At 45.0% G+C, this 20,213-nt stretch overlaps 1 protein-coding gene and 1 long non-coding RNA gene across 4 annotated transcripts; one reads left to right on the forward strand and one right to left on the reverse strand.

The window, feature by feature from the left end:
- Positions 1-310: 310 nt before the first annotated feature.
- On the forward strand, positions 311-19,950 carry LOC311122686 (recombining binding protein suppressor of hairless-like). 3 transcript variants are annotated; one of them, XM_084197021.1, is made up of 11 exons: positions 311-419; positions 1,085-1,123; positions 1,820-1,915; positions 5,044-5,209; positions 5,674-5,848; positions 6,898-7,035; positions 9,655-9,767; positions 11,451-11,591; positions 12,477-12,632; positions 14,996-15,099; positions 15,501-19,950. In XM_084197021.1, the coding sequence occupies exons 1-11, from the start codon at positions 400-402 to the stop codon at positions 15,871-15,873; spliced, it is 1,521 nt and encodes a 506-aa protein (XP_084053147.1). In that variant the 5' UTR covers positions 311-399; the 3' UTR covers positions 15,874-19,950. The 3 variants fall into 3 exon arrangements, with proteins under 3 accessions (XP_084053147.1, XP_084053146.1, XP_084053148.1); XM_084197020.1 differs by having other exon boundaries at positions 411-481; XM_084197022.1 differs by lacking the exon at positions 1,820-1,915 and having other exon boundaries at positions 411-481.
- Positions 7,104-9,746, reverse strand: LOC311122687. The gene is made up of 3 exons (XR_014612483.1): positions 8,413-9,746; positions 7,534-8,380; positions 7,104-7,477 (listed from the first exon to the last, which is right to left on the reverse strand). It is a non-coding gene; the product is annotated as an uncharacterized lncRNA (long non-coding RNA).
- Positions 19,951-20,213: the final 263 nt, after the last annotated feature.

The raw sequence follows: 20,213 nt of genomic DNA on the forward strand, positions 1-20,213 counted from the left end.
GTCATTTTGACCCTAGGACAACGGGAGGGTTAACTAACTGTACTCTTGACTCCAACCCTTCACGACCAAAGCACCCACACCACTGCAGTTTATGACTTTAAACGCGTGGGAATCGAGTTACAGTTACAAAAAAAAAAACGAGCATAATCTCGCGATAGGTCGAGGCCAACCCCATTCTTGTCTATTGTGAGAGTTTTTCTATTCTCGCGTGACTTCGCAACTTTCCCACGCCTGTTGTTGTGGCGTCCGCCCTCTGTCCGCCTCTCCTCCTCTTTCTACTCTCGTTTTTCTTTTCCCCCCTCCGGGTTCTGTTCGTTCTGTTGTCCCGGCGGCGTTGGGAGGAGGTTGGGATCTCGCGATTGTTGGAAAAACAATTTTTTCTTCCAGTTACAGTCGAAAATGGCGCCCGTTGTGACGGGGTAAGTGTTGAAATTCAGAGCAAAATGAAGGAAGAACAGTTTAAAAAGTTCACTTTGTTTGGGTAACTAGTTTCCTAACCACTTTGTTACACTCGTGTGTGTGAACGTTTTTTGTTCCCGATTGCTTTGCACGTACTTTATAAATTGGCGTCGCACTTATTGCTACGTTTGTGTCAACGATGTTAGTACTGTGTGTAACGTTAGCTAGCCACAACGAAAAGCTAGCCAACTAACAGTAGCTAGCTAACGTTACCTAACTACCCCATTCTTCGCCAGTAATGATAGTTAACTAATTCGTTACTTATTTTAGCTACATTTTAATGGCTAACTCACCGAGCGTGAATGTGTCTGCTGAGTTCAATGAAACAATGTTTTAAAATGTGTTCAAATGTTACCCATTTCATTGACAAATCATGCAACGTAACAAAGACACAGTATCGCTCGCATTTGTCCGACAAAAACTGGCAACGAAGTTGCTAACTACTGATTGACACGTTCACTTGCCACCTGCAGCAGAATCCTAAGCTACTGTTTAGTTGCTTTAATGGCAACACACACCTGTTAATAATCATGATGTTTCAGATTGCTGGAATTGTGACAACTTTCTAATCTAACTAGTAATGTTGCGCTGATAGAAAAGTAACTTTTTTTCTTTTCTTTCACAGGAGGTTTGGTGAGCGAGCTCCACCGCAGCGCCTAACCAGGTAAGGAAACGTCCGCACCACCACAAGTTTCATAACTTATACATCTCATTTAAAGTGTTACATCAAAAATGAGAAACATCTAGCTTCCACCCTGCACAGCGTTTGCATTACTAAGGTGTAAAACCACTTATCCACATCAAATTTCTTCCACTCGATCATAAGATTTCTTCACACCCGTTTCTATCAAGGCACCCCATTCATACTGCTATAATCAATGGTGCATCTGTGACTATTCCATAGGTCCCACTGTATGAAGCCAATAAACAGCTCAAGTGTCTGAAAGCATTTGCCAATGGTGTAGACAACCATGTTATTTGACCCAGGTCTATGTATCTTTGCATAGTTGTGGTATTACCTTGAGTAAGCGTTGTCTGAACGGTCTTTTCCCCCACATAGAGGCAATGAGAAACGTATGCATCAAGGGTGTATTCACGCCACCTATTCTGTTGCAAAATGTTTCTTAAATGGAAGCAAGCGAAACGGGGAAGGACCTACCTGAATTTGTTCAATAGAAACTTGTTTTAGCAGAATAAATACACCCCAGTGCATCTCTAGTGGTGTTTTATTTTTTTAGATGGAATAATGATTGGGCGTTGTCGACGACGAAACGTTGTCTGAAAGTTTGTTGTATGATTATGTTGAGTAAGTGTTGTCTGAACGTTGTGTGTTTCCCCCCCCCCCCCCCCCCCCCTATAGAGAGGCTATGAGAAACTACCTGAAGGAGAGGGGAGACCAGACCGTACTCATACTACACGCTAAAGTCGCACAGAAGTCTTACGGCAATGAGAAGAGGTGTGTATGAGAGAAAGGAGGTTATTCATGGGGTCTCTGTAGTTGATAGTGTGTATTCATGGTGTCTCTGTAGTTGATAGTGTGTATTCATGGTGTCTCTGTAGTTGATAGTGTGTATTCATGGTGTCTCTGTAGTTGATAGTGTGTATTCATGGGGTCTCTGTAGTTGATAGTGTGTATTCATGGGGTCTCTGTAGCTGATAGTGTGTATTCATGGGGTCTCTGTAGTTTATAGTGTGTATTCATGGTGTCTCTGTAGTTGATAGTGTATGTATTTTCATGGTGTGTATGTATTTTCATGGTGTCTCTGTAGTTGATAGTGTGTATTCATGGTGTCTCTGTAGTTGATAGTGTGTATTCATGGTGTCTCTGTAGTTGAGAGTGTATGTATTTTCATTGTGTCTCTGTAGTTGATAGTGTATGTATTTTCATGGTGTCTCTGTCGTTGATAGTGTGTATTCATGGTGTCTCTGTAGTTTATATTGTGTATTCATGGTGTCTCTGTAGTTGTTAGTGTGTATTCATCGTGTCTCTGTCGTTGATAGTGTGTATTCATCGTGTCTCTGTCGTTGATAGTGTGTATTCATCGTGTTTCTGTAGTTGATAGTGTTTATTCATGGTGTCTCTGTAGTTGATAGTGTTTATTCATGGTGTCTCTGTCGTTGATAGTGTGTATTCATGGTGTCTCTGTAGTTGATAGTGTGTATTCATGGTGTCTCTGTCGTTGATAGTGTGTATTCATGGTGTCTCTGTCGTTGATAGTGTGTATTTTCATGGTGTCTCTGTCGTTGATAGTGTGTATTCATGGTGTCTCTGTCGTTGATAGTGTGTATTCATGGTGTCTCTGTCGTTGATAGTGTGTATTTTCATGGTGTCTCTGTAGTTGATAGTGTTTATTCATGGTGTCTCTGTAGTTGATAGTGTGTCCTCTGTAGCTCAGCTGGTAGAGCACGGCGCTTGTAACGCCAAGGTAGTGGGTTCAATCCCCGGGACCACCCATACACAAAAATGTATGCACGCATGACTGTAAGTCGCTTTGGATAAAAGCGTCTGCTAAATGGCATATTATATTATTATTATTATTATTATTATTTTCATGGTGTCTCTGTAGTTTATAGTGTGTATTCATGGTGTCTCTGTAGTTGATAGTGTGTATTCATGGTGTCTCTGTAGTTGATAGTGTGTATTCATGGTGTCTCTGTCGTTGATAGTGTGTATTCATGGTGTCTATGTCGTTGATAGTGTGTATTCATGGTGTCTCTGTAGTTGATAGTGTGTATTCATGGTGTCTCTGTCGTTGATAGTGTGTATTCATGGTGTCTCTGTAGTTGATAGTGTGTATTCATGGTGTCTCTGTAGTTGATAGTGTGTATTCATGGTATCTCCTCCAGGTTGATTCTACCTGCCCTTGGATCTTTTGCCACCTGTGTGTGTGTGTTCATGGTGTGAATGTTGTCTCTTTTGGTTCACGTTGGTGTGTTTCTATATCAAATCAAATCACATTTTATTGGCCACATGCGCCGAATACAACAGGTGCAGACATTACAGTGAAATGCTTACTTACAGCCCTTAACCAACAGTGCATTTATTTTTAATAAGAAAGTAAAAGAAAACAACAACAAAAAAGTGTTGAGAAAAAAAGAGCAGAAGTAAAATAAAAGAACAGTAGGGAGGCTATATATACAGGGGGGTACCGTTGCAGAGTCAATGTGCGGGGGCACCGGCTAGTTGAGGTAGTTGAAGTAATATGTACATGTGGGTAGAGTTAAAGTGACTATGCATAAATAATTAACAGAGTAGCAGCAGCGTAAAAAAGGGGGGGGGGGGGGGGGCAGTGCAAATAGTCTGGGTAGCCATGATTAGCTGTTCAGGAGTCTTATGGCTTGGGGGTAGAAGCCTTTTGGACCTAGACTTGGCACTCCGGTACCGCTTGCCGTGCGGTAGCAGAGAGAACAGTCTATGACTAGGGTGGCTGGAGTCTTTGACAATTTTGAGGACAATTTTGTCTTTGACAATTATATATGTGTGTATGTGTGTGTGTATATATGTAAGGGATAATCAACGAGGGGCTATGTGTTCTCTGGAAGATAATGAACGACATGGAAGGTGTGTTCCACGACGCGCTAGCAGAACTGACCTTCCACGGCGTTGCATTATTTTCCAGAGAACACATAGAGCCCCGAGTTGATTATCCCTTTATGCCATGGCTATAATTGAACACATTTGCAGCTAGAAATGTGTTCATTTGCAGCTAGAAATGTGTTCAACATCCACTGAAGGAGCTAGCAAGTTTACGAGATAGCTACAGTAGTTGCCGTGGTAACCAAACAAACATACCTGCTAGTTTAGCTAACCAAACCATCAGCCCTAGCTTGACATTATGAAAATCTAATTCAGCAATACCAAAAATGTTTTCAACTCAACTTTTGCTTTCAAAAGCAGCTCAAACAAAACATGTAAAAATGAACTATTAGCTATTGAATTCAAACGTGCAATTATATAGGAAAATAATGCACGCTCTAGAATGCCCTTCAAGCCAATCAGAAATGAGTATTCAACAATGCTATGGTATAAATGTGTATGTAAATGCACTTGCAATGAGCTACTCTTAACCAGATCTCTCTGTCCTGGAGGTGGTTCTGACCCGTCCCTGATGGGCTGTACTAACCAGATCTCTCTGTCCTGGAGGTGGTTCTGACTCGTCCCTGATGGGCTGTACTAACCAGATCTCTCTGTCCTGGAGGTGGTTCTGACCCGTCCCTGATGGGCTGTACTAACCAGATCTCTCTGTCCTGGAGGTGGTTCTGACCCGTCCCTGATGGGCTGTACTAACCAGATCTCTCTGTCCTGGAGGTGGTTCTGACCCGTCCCTGATGGGCTGTACTAACCAGATCTCTCTGTCCTGGAGGTGGTTCTGACCCGTCCCTGATGGGCTGTACTAACCAGATCTCTCTGTCCTGGAGGTGGTTCTGACCCGTCCCTGATGGGCTGTACTAACCAGATCTCTCTGTCCTGGAGGTGGTTCTGACCCATCCCTGATGGGCTGTACTAACCAGATCTCTCTGTCCTGGAGGTGGTTCTGACCCGTCCCTGATGGGCTGTACTAACCAGATCTCTCTGTCCTGGAGGTTTTTCTGCCCCCCTCCCTGTGTCTACCTGATGGGCTGTGGCTGGAAGAAGAAGACGGAGGAGATGGAGAGAGAGGGCTGTTCAGAGCAAGAGGCCCAGCCCTGTGCCTTTATAGGGATAGGAAACAGTGAACAGGAGATGCAGCAGCTCAACATAGAGGGGAAGGTAGGGGACAGCGCACACACCCTGACTGAAACACTGTGGATCTCCCCCTTTTTCTCTCACCAGAACGAGAGACAGACAGAGACAGGGGTCACACACAGAGACAGATCACAGAGAGAGAGAGAGAGAGAGAGAGATCACACAGAGAGAGAGAGAGACAGATCACACAGAGAGAGAGCGAGAGATCACACAGAGAGAGAGAGAGATCACACAGAGAGAGAGAGAGAGAGATCACACAGAGAGAGAGAGAGAGATCACACAGAGAGAGAGAGAGATCACACAGAGAGAGAGATCACACAGAGAGAGAGCGCGAGACAGATCAGAGTGATAGAGGGAGGGAGAGAGAGAGACATACAGAGGTGGAAATACACAGTGAAACACACACCCCTCAGCCTTTCCCCACAGCACTTTTGAATGACTGGAAATCCTATGCATACACACTCAAATTCTCTCCCTCTCCCCCCCAGGACTTCTGCACAGCTAAGACTCTATACATCAGTGACAGTGACAAGCGTAAACACTTCATGCTGTCAGTCAAGATGTTCTATGGTAACAGTACAGACATAGGAGTCTTCCTTAGTAAGAGGATCAAGGTTATCTCTAAACCCTCCAAGAAGAAACAGTCCCTCAAGAATGCTGACCGTGAGTATGGAGAGGAACACACACACATGACTAGGATGACACACACACACACACACACACACACACACACACACACACACACACACACACACACATTTCCACAGCAATGGCTAATACAGAAGAGGACTGGCCCACCCTTCAGAGCCTGGTTCCTCTCTAGGTTTCTTCCTAGGTTTCTGCCTTTCTAGGGAGTTTCTTTCCTAGCCACCGTGCTTCTACATCTGCATTGCTTGCTGTTTGGGGTTTTAGACTGGGTTTCTGTATAGCACTTTGCGACATCTGCTGATTTAAAAAAGGGCTTTATAAATACATTTGATTGAATTTGAGTGATATTAGAGTATCTGGTATTTTAAAATGCATTAAAATATTCAACTACTTTTCTTTTCAAATATAATATAGTATTTGGACCCAGGTCTGTCCCATACACACACACACACAGACAGACGCACAGATCCATACACACACACACACACACACACACAGAGACAGACGCACAGATCCATACACACACACACACACACACACACACACACACACACACACAGAGACAGACGCACAGATCCACACACACACAGAGACACACACACACACACACACACACACACACACACACAGAGACAGACGCACAGATCCATACACACACACACACACACACACACACACACACACACACACACACAGGATGCTCTCACCACATTAAGAGCAGATTTACAGTTACATAGAACTAACTTGAGTATGCAAAACACACACACAAGCTTTGATGCACAACGGTCCGGTTTTCCTGAGTGGTTTCAGCAGCAAGCTCTTGGTCTACTGGCTGTGTCTTAACTGGGCTGTTTTTAGTTGACTGATCCAGTTCAAAGTGTGGTCTCTTGATGAATGTGTATCTAACCTTCTCTCTCTCTCTGTCTCTTTCTCTCTCTCTGTCTCTTTCTCTGTCTCTTTCTGTCTTTCTGTCTCTTTCTGTCTTTCTCTCTCTCTCTCTGTCTCTCTCTGTCTCTCTCTCTCTCTCTGTCTCTCTCTCTCTCTTTGTCTCTCTCTCTCTCTAGTTTGTATAGCATCAGGGACCAAGGTTGCGTTGTTTAACCGGTTGCGTTCTCAGACAGTCAGTACACGATATCTACACGTAGAGGGAGGGAACTTCCATGCCAGTTCACAACAGTGGGGAGCCTTCTACATACACCTCTGTAAGTTACCCCTCCTCTCCTCCGTCACCTCTGTAAGTTACCCCTCCTCTCCTCCGTCTTCTCTGTAAGTTAACCCTCCTCTCCTCCGTCACCTCTGTAAGTTAACCCTCCTCTCCTCCGTCACCTCTGTAAGTTAACCCTCCTCTCCTCCGTCACCTCTGTAAGTTAACCCTCCTCTCCTCCGTCACCTCTGTAAGTTAACCCTCCTCTCCTCCGTCACCTCTAAGTTAACCCTCCTCTCCTCCGTCACCTCTGTAAGTTAACCCTCCTCTCCTCCGTCACCTCTGTAAGTTACCCCTCCTCTCCTCCGTCACCTCTGTAAGTTAACCCTCCTCTCCTCCGTCACCTCTGTAAGTTAACCCTCCTCTCCTCCGTCACCTCTGTAAGTTACCCCTCCTCTCCTCCGTCACCTCTGTAAGTTACCCCTCCTCTCCTCCGTCACCTCTGTAAGTTATCCCTCCTCTCCTCCGTCACCTCTGTAAGTTACCCCTCCGTCACCTCTGTAAGTTAACCCTCCTCTCCTCCGTCACCTCTGTAAGTTACCCCTCCTCTCCTCCGTCACCTCTGTAAGTTACCCCTCCTCTCCTCCGTCACCTCTGTAAGTTACCCCTCCTCTCCTCCGTCACCTCTGTAAGTTACCCCTCCTCTCCTCCGTCACCTCTGTAAGTTACCCCTCCTCTCCTCCGTCACCTCTGTAAGTTACCCCTCCTCTCCTCCGTCACCTCTGTAAGTTACCCCTCCGTCACCTCTGTAAGTTAACCCTCCTCTCCTCTGTAAGTTAACCCTCCTCTCCTCCGTCACCTCTGTAAGTTACCCCTCCTCTCCTCCGTCACCTCTGTAAGTTACCCCTCCTCTCCTCCGTCACCTCTGTAAGTTACCCCTCCGTCACCTCTGTAAGTTAACCCTCCTCTCCTCCGTCACCTCTGTAAGTTACCCCTCCGTCACCTCTGTAAGTTAACCCTCCTCTCCTCCGTCACCTCTGTAAGTTACCCCTCCTCTCCTCCGTCACCTCTGTAAGTTACCCCTCCTCTCCTCCGTCACCTCTGTAAGTTACCCCTCCTCTCCTCCGTCACCTCTGTAAGTTACCCCTCCTCTCCTCCGTCACCTCTGTAAGTTACCCCTCCTCTCCTCCGTCACCTCTGTAAGTTACCCCTCCGTCACCTCTGTAAGTTAACCCTCCTCTCCTCCGTCACCTCTGTAAGTTACCCCTCCTCTCCTCCGTCACCTCTGTAAGTTACCCCTCCGTCACCTCTGTAAGTTACCCCTCCTCTCCTCCGTCACCTCTGTAAGTTACCCCTCCTCTCCTCCGTCACCTCTGTAAGTTACCCCTCCTCTCCTCCGTCACCTCTGTAAGTTACCCCTCCTCTCCTCTGTCACCTCTGTAAGTTAACCCTCCTCTCCTCCGTAAGTTAACCCTCCTCTCCTCCGTCACCTCTGTAAGTTAACCCTCCTCTCCTCCGTCACCTCTGTAAGTTACCCCTCCTCTCCTCCGTCACCTCTGTAAGTTAACCCTCCTCTCCTCCGTCACCTCTGTAAGTTAACCCTCCTCTCCTCCGTCACCTCTGTAAGTTAACCCTCCTCTCCTCCGTAAGTTAACCCTCCTCTCCTCCGTCACCTCTGTAAGTTAACCCTCCTCTCCTCCGTCACCTCTGTAAGTTACCCCTCCTCTCCTCCGTCACCTCTGTAAGTTACCCCTCCTCTCCTCCGTCACCTCTGTAAGTTACCCCTCCTCTTCTCCATTCTTTCCTCTCTCCATCATCTGTCTTCTGTGATTTCTCTTCTCTTACATTCACCACAGTTCCTCTCTTCTCTTCTCTTAGAGTTGATTTCTAAAGTACAGAATCATAACTGATTCTAGACTGAAGCATCACATGGTAACTGTATGAGTTATTAAATGTATAACCTACAGTAATAACTGATGGAACTCTCTGAAGCATCACATGGTAACTGTATGAGTTATTAAATGTATAACCTACAGTAATAACTGATGGAACTCTCTGAAGCATCACATGGTAACTGTATGAGTTATTAAATGTATAACCTACAGTAATAACTGATGGAACTCTCTGAAGCATCACATGGTAACTGTATGAGTTATTAAATGTATAACCTACAGTAATAACTGATGGAACTCTCTGAAGCATCACATGGTAACTGTATGAGTTATTAAATGTATAACCTACAGTAATAACTGATGGAACTCTCTGAAGCATCACATGGTAACTGTATGAGTTATTAAATGTATAACCTACAGTAATAACTGATGGAACTCTCTGAAGCATCACATGGTAACTGTATGAGTTATTAAATGTATAACCTACAGTAATAACTGATGGAACTCTCTGAAGCATCACATGGTAACTGTATGAGTTATTAAATGTATAACCTACAGTAATAACTGATGGAACTCTCTGAAGCATCACATGGTAACTGTATGAGTTATTAAATGTATAACCTACAGTAATAACTGATGGAACTCTCTGAAGCATCACATGGTAACTGTATGAGTTATTAAATGTATAACCTACAGTAATAACTGATGGAACTCTCTGAAGCATCACATGGTAACTGTATGAGTTATTAAATGTATAACCTACAGTAATAACTTCTCTCCTGTAGTGGAGGAGGAGGAGCCAGAAGGGGAGGAGTTTGCAGTGAGGGATGGATACATCCACTATGGTCAGACTGTCAAACTGGTCTGTTCTGTCACTGGCATGGCACTGCCTAGACTGGTACGTACCAACGTGCGTGTGCCTCACCTCTCTCTACCTGTTCCTACATATTCACCTCTCTCTACCTGTTCCTACATATTCACCTCTCTCTCTACCTGCTCCTACATATTCACCTCTCTCTACCTGTTCCTACATATTCACCTCTCTCTACCTGTTCCTACATATTCACCTCTCTCTACCTGGTCCTACATATTCACCTCTCTCTACCTGTTCCTACATATTCACCTCTCTCTACCTGGTCCTACATATTCACCTCTCTCTACCTGTTCCTACATATTCACCTCTCTCTACCTGTTCCTACATATTCACCTCTCTCTACCTGTTCCTACATATTCACCTCTCTCTACCTGGTCCTACATATTCACCTCTCTCTACCTGTTCCTACATATTCACCTCTCTCTACCTGGTCCTACATATTCACCTCTCTCTACCTGGTCCTACATATTCACCTCTCTCTACCTGGTCCTACATATTCACCTCTCTCTACCTGTTCCTACATATTCACCTCTCTCTACCTGTTCCTACATATTCACCTCTCTACCTGTTCCTACATATTCACCTCTCTCTCGACCTGTTCCTACATATTCACCTCTCTCTCTACCTGTTCCTACATATTCACCTCTCTCTCTACCTGTTCCTACATATTCACCTCTCTCTCTACCTGGTCCTACATATTCACCTCTCTCTACCTGGTCCTACATATTCACCTCTCTCTACCTGTTCCTACATATTCACCTCTCTCTACCTGGTCCTACATATTCACCTCTCTCTACCTGTTCCTACATATTCACCTCTCTCTACCTGGTCCTACATATTCACCTCTCTCTCTACCTGTTCCTACATATTCACCTCTCTCTCTACCTGGTCCTACATATTCACCTCTCTCTACCTGTTCCTACATATTCACCTCTCTCTACCTGTTCCTACATATTCACCTCTCTCTACCTGTTCCTACATATTCACCTCTCTCTACCTGGTCCTACATATTCACCTCTCTCTACCTGTTCCTACATATTCACCTCTCTCTACCTGTTCCTACATATTCACCTCTCTCTACCTGTTCCTACATATTCACCCCTCTCTCTACCTGGTCCTACATATTCACCTCTCTCTCTACCTGGTCCTACATATTCACCTCTCTCTACCTGTTCCTACATATTCACCTCTCTCTACCTGTTCCTACATATTCACCTCTCACTACCTGTTCCTACATATTCACCTCTCTCTACCTGTTCCTACATATTAACCTCTCTCTACTTGGTCCTACATATTCACCTCTCTCTACCTGGTCCTACATATTCACCTCTCTCTACCTGGTCCTACATATTCACCTCTCTCTACCTGTTCCTACATATTCACCTCTCTCTACCTGTTCCTACATATTCACCTCTCTCTACCTGTTCCTACATATTCACCTCTCTCTACCTGTTCCTACATATTCACCTCTCTCTACCTGTTCCTACATATTCACCTCTCTCTACCTGGTCCTACATATTCACCTCTCTACCTGTTCCTATATATTCACCTCTCTCTCTCTACCTGTTCCTACATATTCACCTCTCTCTACCTGTTCCTACATATTCACCTCTCTCTACCTACAGGTCTCTCTCTCCTCATATTCTCAGGTGATTTGTATGTTAGATAAGCAGGTTGTGTGTGTCTCTCTCTCTCCCCTCTCTCCAGGTGATCCGTAAGGTGGACAAGCAGACAGCGTTGATGGATGCAGACGACCCGGTGTCCCAGCTCCACAAGTGTGCCTTCTACCTGAAAGACACAGAGAGGATGTACCTCTGTCTCTCACAGGAGAGAATCATTCAGTTCCAGGTACGCACGCACACACTCACACACACACACACACACACACACACACACACACACACACACACACACACACACACACACACACTCCTAGCCCCTTGTAGATCTGAGCCAGGTTTGTTCTTTCTGGTAATAGCTTTTCCCAGCCCTCTGTTCTGCAACTAAAATTAGAGTTTCTTATTGGACAACTAGTTCAACTAGTCCCTCCCTGTTTAATGAGAGTTTCATATTGGACCACTAGTTCAACTAGTCCCTCCCTGTTTAATGAGAGTTTCTTATTGGACCACTAGTTCAACTAGTCCCTCCCTGTTTAATGAGAGTTTCTTATTGGACCACTAGTTCAACTAGTCCCTCCCTGTTTAATGAGAGTTTCATATTGGACCACTAGTTCAACTAGTCCCTCCCTGTTTCTGTCCGTTTTCTTCGGGTTGGTTTCTAGTGAATTCCACCCTGCTCAGGTAGAATCGTTATTTGCATCTCATTTGCATACACCCACACCCTGCCCCAAAAAGACCAGTAAGGAGATGATAAATGACACATTTGCATGTCTCCTCCCCCAGGCCACACTCTCGCCCAAAGAGGGATGTGTTCAGTAAGTTCTGGAACGTTCAATTGAACGGAAGAGGTGCTGTATTGAGCGACCAGTTTGGTTGTGGGGTTGGGGAACGCTGTCAGCGTTGTCACCGCCCTTTTTAAATACGACCACTCATTGCTTCAAGCAACACCTCGCCCACACCCACCGAACGGGAACAAAGTCTGTTCAAGAAGGTTTTGGGGGAAACGTGTCGTTCAGTACAAACTGTTCCGCAACGTAGCAAACGGTCACGCGAACTCAACGCACCTCATTTAAGGATAGGATCAACTACTAATTAGCATATCTCCTCCCCCAAGGCCACGCCCTGCCCCAAAGAGACCAGTAAGGAGATGATAAACGATGGAGCTTCCTGGACCATCATCAGTACAGACAAGGCAGAGTACACCTTCTACCAGGGGATGGGTCCTGTTCCCTGTCCTGTTACACCTGTTCCTGTGGTGGAGAGTCTACAGGTACACACACACACACACACACACACACACACACACACACACACACACACACACACACACACACACCTAAACACACACACACACACACCTAAACACACACACACACACCTAAACACACACACACACCTAATCACACACACACACACACACCTAAACACACACACACACACACCTAAACACACACACACACACACCTAAACACACACACACCTACACACACACACACCTACACACACACACACCTAAATAATAATAATAATATGCCATTTAGCAGACGCTTTTATCCAAAGCGACTTACAGTCATGTGTGCATATATTTTTGTGTATGGGTGGTCCCGGGGATCGAACCCACTACCTTGGCGTTACAAGCGCCTTGCTCTACCAGCTGAGCTACAGAGGACCACACACACACACACACCTAAACACACACCTACACACACACACACCTAAACACACACACACACACCTACACACACACACCTCAACACACACACCTACACACACACACACACACACCTAAACACACACACACACACCTACACACACACACCTCAACACACACACCTACACACACACACACACACACACACACCTAAACACACACACACATCTACACACACACATACACACACACACCTACACACCTACACACACCTAAACACACACACACACACCTAAACACACACACACCTACACACACACCTAAACACACGCACACACACACACACACACACACCTAAACACACACACACACCTAAACACACACACACACCTAAACACACACACACACCTAAACACACACACACCTAAACACACACACACCTAAACACACACACACCTAAACACACACACACACCTAAACACACACACACCTAAACACACACACCTAAACACACACACACCTAAACACACACACACCTAAACACACACACACACCTAAACACACACACACACACCTAAACACACACACACACACCTAAACACACACACCTACACACACACACCTAAACACACACACCTAAACACACACACACACACACACACACACCTAAACACACACACACACACACCTAAACACACACACACACACACACCTAAACACACACACACCTAAACACACACACACACACCTAAACACACACACACACACACCTAAACACACACACACCTACACACACACCTAAACACACACACACCTACACACACACCTAAACACACACACACACACCTACACACACACACACCTAAACACACACACACACCTAAACACACACACACACCTAAACACACACACACACACACACTAATCTTATCTTCCCCTACACACACACACACACACACACACACACACACACACACTAACCTTATCTTATAATAGTAATAATAATAATATGCCATTTAGCAGACGCTTTTATCCAAAGCGACTTACAATCGTGCGTGCATACATTTTTGTGTATGGGTGGTCCCGGGGATCGAACCCACTACCTTGGCGTTACAAGCGCCGTGCTCTACCAGCTGAGCTACAGAGGATCTTCCCTTACACACACACACACTAACCTTAACTTCCCCTACACACACACACACTAACCTTAACTTCCCCTACACACACACACACACACACACACACACACACACACACACACACTATTATTATCTTCCCCTACACACACACACACACACACACACATACACACACACTATTATTATCTTCCCCTACACACACACACACACACACACACACACACACACACACACACACACACACTAATCTTATCTTCCCCTACACACACACACACACTATTATTATCTTCCCCTACACACACACACACACACACACACACACACACACACACACACACACACACACACTAATCTTATCTTCCCCTACACACACACACACACACACACACACACACTAATCTTATCTTCCCCTACACACACACACACACACTATTATTATCTTCCCCTACACACACACACACACATACACACACACTATTATTATCTTCCCCTACACACACACACACACACACACACACACACTAATCTTATCTTCCCCTACACACACACACACTAACCTTAACTTCCCCTACACACACACACACTAACCTTAACTTCCCCTACACACACACACACACACACTAACCTTATCTTCCCCTACACACACACGAACACACACACACACACACACACACACACACTAACCTTATCTTCCCCTACACACACACGAACACACACACACACACACTAACCTTATCTTCCCCTACACACACACACACACACACACACACACTAACCTTATCTTCCCCTACACACACACGAACACGCATACAAACACACACTAACCGTCTGTTGTCTCTGCAGTTGAATGGTGGAGGTGATGTGGCTATGCTGGAGTTGACAGGACAGAACTTCGCCCCAGATCTCAGAGTCTGGTTTGGAGATGTAGAGGCTGACACTATGTACAGGTAGGCTGTGTGTGTGTGTGTGTGTGTGTGTGTGTGAGATACGCTGCCACGGTAACTGTATAATCGTGTAATTGACGATTATGGATGAACACCATCATGAAAATAAAATAACCGTTTTTAATAAGTACTTTTTTTATTTTTGTATGAATAAAATGTTTTAAGTGGACAGACTTTACCCAAAAGCAGTCAAGTCGAAGTGAAGGACAAACCACAGCCACAGCTGATATCAGGAGAGACCCAGAGGAGGCTAAACTAGCCCGTTTTAGAAGGTTGTTGTGGAACAAACAGACTGACTGAATGTGGCTGACGTGCTGTTGAGTCTGTTTCCGTGGTAACGTGGACTCTACAACGTGGTGAATCTGTCTTTTGTCTGACCCCCCCCCCCCCCCCCTCTGTCCCAGGTGTGGCGAGAGCGTGCTCTGCGTGGTGCCTGACATATCTGCCTTCAGAGAGGGGTGGCGCTGGGTCCGTCAGCCCGTCCAGGTCCCCGTCGCGTTGGTCCGCAACGACGGAGTCATCTACTCCACGGCCCTGACCTTCACCTATACCCCAGAACCAGGCCCTCGCCCTCACTGCAGCGCTGCCGGCGCCATCCTCCAGACCCACAGTCACAGTGTCTCCTCCTCCTCTTCCTCACCTTCCTCTTCCTCAGGGAGTCTGGGGACGGGAGGGTTAGGGGAAGGACAGGCTGGGTATGGGATTGGCCAAGGGGCAGGGTCAACCAATAGCGTGGGGTCGTTGTCAGGTTCATCAGTGATGTCAGTTTCGTCATAGCAGAGGGGAGGTGTGGTGGGGGGGGAGTGTGTGTGTGTGAGAGGCTTATGGACCTGCGTTTGAACCACACACGCTCTCTCGCTCAAGGACTCTTTGGAAAGAGAGCGATTGAGTTGAGGAGGGGAAGAGAAGGAGGGGGAAAAAGAGAGGAGGTTCTGATAAAAGACAAAGACATGGAAGGAGGGGATCCTTTCTCTCTGGCCCCCCCGTGTGGTCGTTTGTGGACATGACACTGCAGCCTGGTTCATCCAGTTTGGGAGAGGTATCACCTCAAGAGTGAGACAATAACTAAGTGCCCTTTTTTATACATTTGTTGGAGAACAGCTTTTTCTTTTGTTTTTTTTCCCCACACGTTATTTTCTACAAAGTTTTTATTTGTTACCAGAACAAAGGGCTCGGTAATGATTGAGGTATCACTCGTGCGCATGGGAAGTTTTGCAGAGAAACTTTTATTATTAAAGTTTGCGGGAAAACTTTTTATTATAGTAACATAGTTTTTACGGACCAAGGAATATTATTATTATTGTATTCTTTATGATATTTTATAAGCTTTAGCCGAGGTACATTTTCAAATGTTTTGTATTATAACGTTTTAGTAAGGACAGTTTTTGTTACCAAATAGTTTTTTTTTTTTTTCCATTTGAGAGTGTTAACTCTGAGGAGATTGGGTAACGTGATGCAGACTGCGTCTCAATCGTCTAAACTGGATTCCTCCCTTTCCTTTAAAACGTATTATTGTGAAGTGACCTCGGGGTGCTTCCGCAAGTCTTTAAAGTCTGGAAAAGGTCAGGGTTGTAGTCATCTGAAGAGGGCAAACACTAAGAGTTGGAACAAGTGAAAGCAAACTCGCACTAGGCTATCTCTATCTACCCCATCTCTTTCACCTTCTCTGTCCTGTCAGATCAGTCCAGATGAAGGAGAGGAAACGAGACCATCTCTTTCACCTTCTCTGTCCTGTCAGATCAGTCCAGATGAAGGAGAGGAAACGAGACCATCTCTTTCACCTTCTCTGTCCTGTCAGATCAGTCCAGATGAAGGAGAGGAAACGAGACCATCTCTTTCACCTTCTCTGTCCTGTCAGATCAGTCCAGATGAAGGAGAGGAAACGAGACCATCTCTTTCACCTTCTCTGTCCTGTCAGATCAGTCCAGATGAAGGAGAGGAAACAAGACATCTCTTTCACCTTCTCTGTCCTGTCAGATCAGTCCAGATGAAGGAGAGGAAACAAGACATCTCTTTCACCTTCTCTGTCCTGTCAGATCAGTCCAGATGAAGGAGAGGAAACAAGACATCTCTTTCACCTTCTCTGTCCTGTCAGATCAGTCCAGATGAAGGAGAGGAAACAAGACATCTCTTTCACCTTCTCTGTCCTGTCAGATCAGTCCAGATGGAGAGGAAACGAGACTAGGGGTAAAAGGAGGAAGGGAAGCCATTTTAGACTGTTGAGACGCACCCCGTAATCTCGGCCACTTTCTATAGCAACTTCAAATCTTCATTGCCAATCGCCTTAATCGGTCAGTCTCTCACCAGACCTTTTAGGGGGGGGGGGAATAATACTTTTTTTGTATGTTGTGTGTATTATGTTATTGTCGTTTTCTAAAACGGTCTAAAAGAGTGTTTGGTAGACACTCAACAAGCCAAGGCCTGGGAATGTTTAATCATGTCGTTTGGCAGCGTCTCAAATGACCCCCGATTTCCCAAATAGTGCACTACTTTAGACCAGGGCCCTCCTATGTAAAGCACTGCACTATATAGGGATTGGAGAGCCATTTTGGGACGCGGACGTTGTGTTTCTACACTATCGTTCAGCCTCAATCCCAAATCGGCTCCTAGCACCTTGTCACTAGTAGACTTTTGTTTGATTCTGAGAGGATTAACAATATGGTAATCACCCCTCTTGCCTTCTAGGCTTAGGTTAATTCATGCCATTTTGCTTACTTAGTGCATACTATCTAGGGGCCATTTGCTTACCTAGTGCACACTATCTAAGGGGCTAGGGATTGGTTTGGGACTGGGCAGAAGTCTGGGAAGAAGAGCTTTAAAATGCCACCACTGCCTTTTAGCCTGCGACACTTCCAACCAGATTCCCCCTCTTATCTATGTAATGAAGCCGTAGCATCAAACAGAAATCACTTGCGGTTGCTAAGCTGATAGCCCACTACACTGTAAATTCATTAGCCAAGGCTCCATTGGAGTTAAATTGGCTAAGCTAATGGCTAATGCTACAATGTAATTATATATTAGTGAAGCTAAGCTCAAGCTAATGCTACTATGTAGTTCTATTAGTGAAGCTAAGCTAACTCTACGCTACAATGTAATTCTAGCATTGAAGCTAAGCTAATGCTAAAATATAATTAACGTCACTTTGGCTATAGCTAAACTTAATTGAAGTCACGTTGCCTTTAAAAACCACTACCTAGCAGAGACTGTTCTCTCTAGCCACTGTCTTTCTTCTCACAGAGTAGCCTTTTGTAGCTAAAGCATTACACACGTCACGTATTAGGTCCGATAGCTAGCCTGCTAGTTGGTGTTTTATATTCTGTTCATCATGAGGGAATCATTTTTGGATTTTCAGCAATTACAGTACACAACTACAATGTTTCGCACTGTAGAAAACTTTTTTTATTGAAATGATCGCCAAAATGTGTCCAACTTCTTGGGGGTCTGGTCTGTGGACCTGGACCTGTTGCTACCTGTCATTGGTGCTGTACTACATTGAAAGGGATGGTTGCTCTGTTACTATGGGAACAGGTTATTATAACACATACTGTAAAGCAACTGGGTCTAACTGATTTATTTTGTGTTGTAACAATGTTTTTTTTGTTGTTTTTTTACAGTTAATCGTCTTGGATCAATTCTCGTAGTGCTATTGTTTCTGGTATTATTCATTGATAAAACCCAGTGGAAGTTATTAGTTGGCCACCGGTTGTCAAGTACAGGTCACCAGTTTTTGGCTTTCTTGGAAGAAATTCTCTTTGGTCTGCTTTAATTGTGGTGCCTTGTACCTTCACTGAGCAAGTAAGAGGAACAATATGACTGTTCTCAAATCTGTGGTCCCCACTCAAACCCTAACCAGTATAAGCTACACAACTACAAACTGGCCTGGGATCATTTCTTACATGATGATCTGTCCTCCTTCATATTGGTGTCTCTCTTGGGTCGTATTCACTAGGAAACTAAACGGAATCAAACAGGGCAGGCAACTACCTGAACTTGTCTAATAAGAAACGCTTGTTTTAGTTCTCCGTTGCAAAACGTTCTGCGACGGTGTGCAGAACGTTTACAGCTAAACCACTCATATTGCCTTAGCTAAGCCCGTGAGCCATCTCTGGTTCTGGTGGGCCATCGTGTTGATGCAGGCTTTTGTTCCAGCTCAAACGCACCTGATTTTTAATCTAGCCTACTCATGGTCAACAAATCAATTCAAGACCAGGATTAGTTTATTAATTTGTGTTAGAGCTGGGTCGGGACAAAAACCTGCACACGCAACTCCCAACACGGTAGTTGTGGACCACGGCCGAATCTATTGTATAGATGAACCTTACCCAGAAATGGCACCACCCTGTGGTTCTCCGGGTCGGAGACACAGATCTGATGCCTAGTTCACACTAAATGGAGACGTGACCAGACCAGACCAGTCCAGCTCGGTTTGGCCCTATAGTGTGAATCAAGTGTTTGCTACTCCTGAGAACTGAAACGATAACCATACTCTGTAACATGCCAAATGAATCAACTTTTCCTGTTGGAACTTTTAGTGGCTGCATCTGAAATGGAACCCTATTCCCTATATAGGTCACTACCTACACGCCCTGGTCAAAGGTAGCACTATCTAGGGAATAGGGTCCCGGTTCAGACAAAGCCAGTATTTTACATGCTTTTGGACCTCGACGACGGGCAGCTTTTTACACCACATAAAAGGTACAACAAAATAAAGAAAATACATTGAGGTTTTTTTTCTCTGAATTAAAGATATTTGTATCTCTCTCTCTCTTTAGCTCTCTTGGTTGAGAGCTTCACTCTCTAAAAGGCAGGTCTGACAGTGTTAGAAAAAGGTCAAGAAATAAAATGTAAAGTTCGCTTGTCTCTATCAGTTTCTTTCCTGTAGTAGGTTTTATTCGTCATGTTTATTTGATCCACCCAGCTATGTTGACACTAGGGTTGGGCACCATTTACATTACATTTTTAGTCATTTAGCAGACGCTCTTATCCAGAGCGACTTACAGGAGCAATTAGGGTTAAGTGCGTTGCTCAAGGGCACATCGACAGATGTTTCACCTAGTCGGCTCGGGGATTAGAACCAGCAACCTTTCAGTTACTGGCACAACGCTCTTAACCACTAA

Source organism: Coregonus lavaretus, assembly GCF_964263955.1.
Source record: "Coregonus lavaretus genome assembly, contig: HAP1_SCAFFOLD_2405, whole genome shotgun sequence".
In the NCBI taxonomy this organism is placed as follows: Eukaryota; Metazoa; Chordata; class Actinopteri; order Salmoniformes; family Salmonidae; genus Coregonus; species Coregonus lavaretus.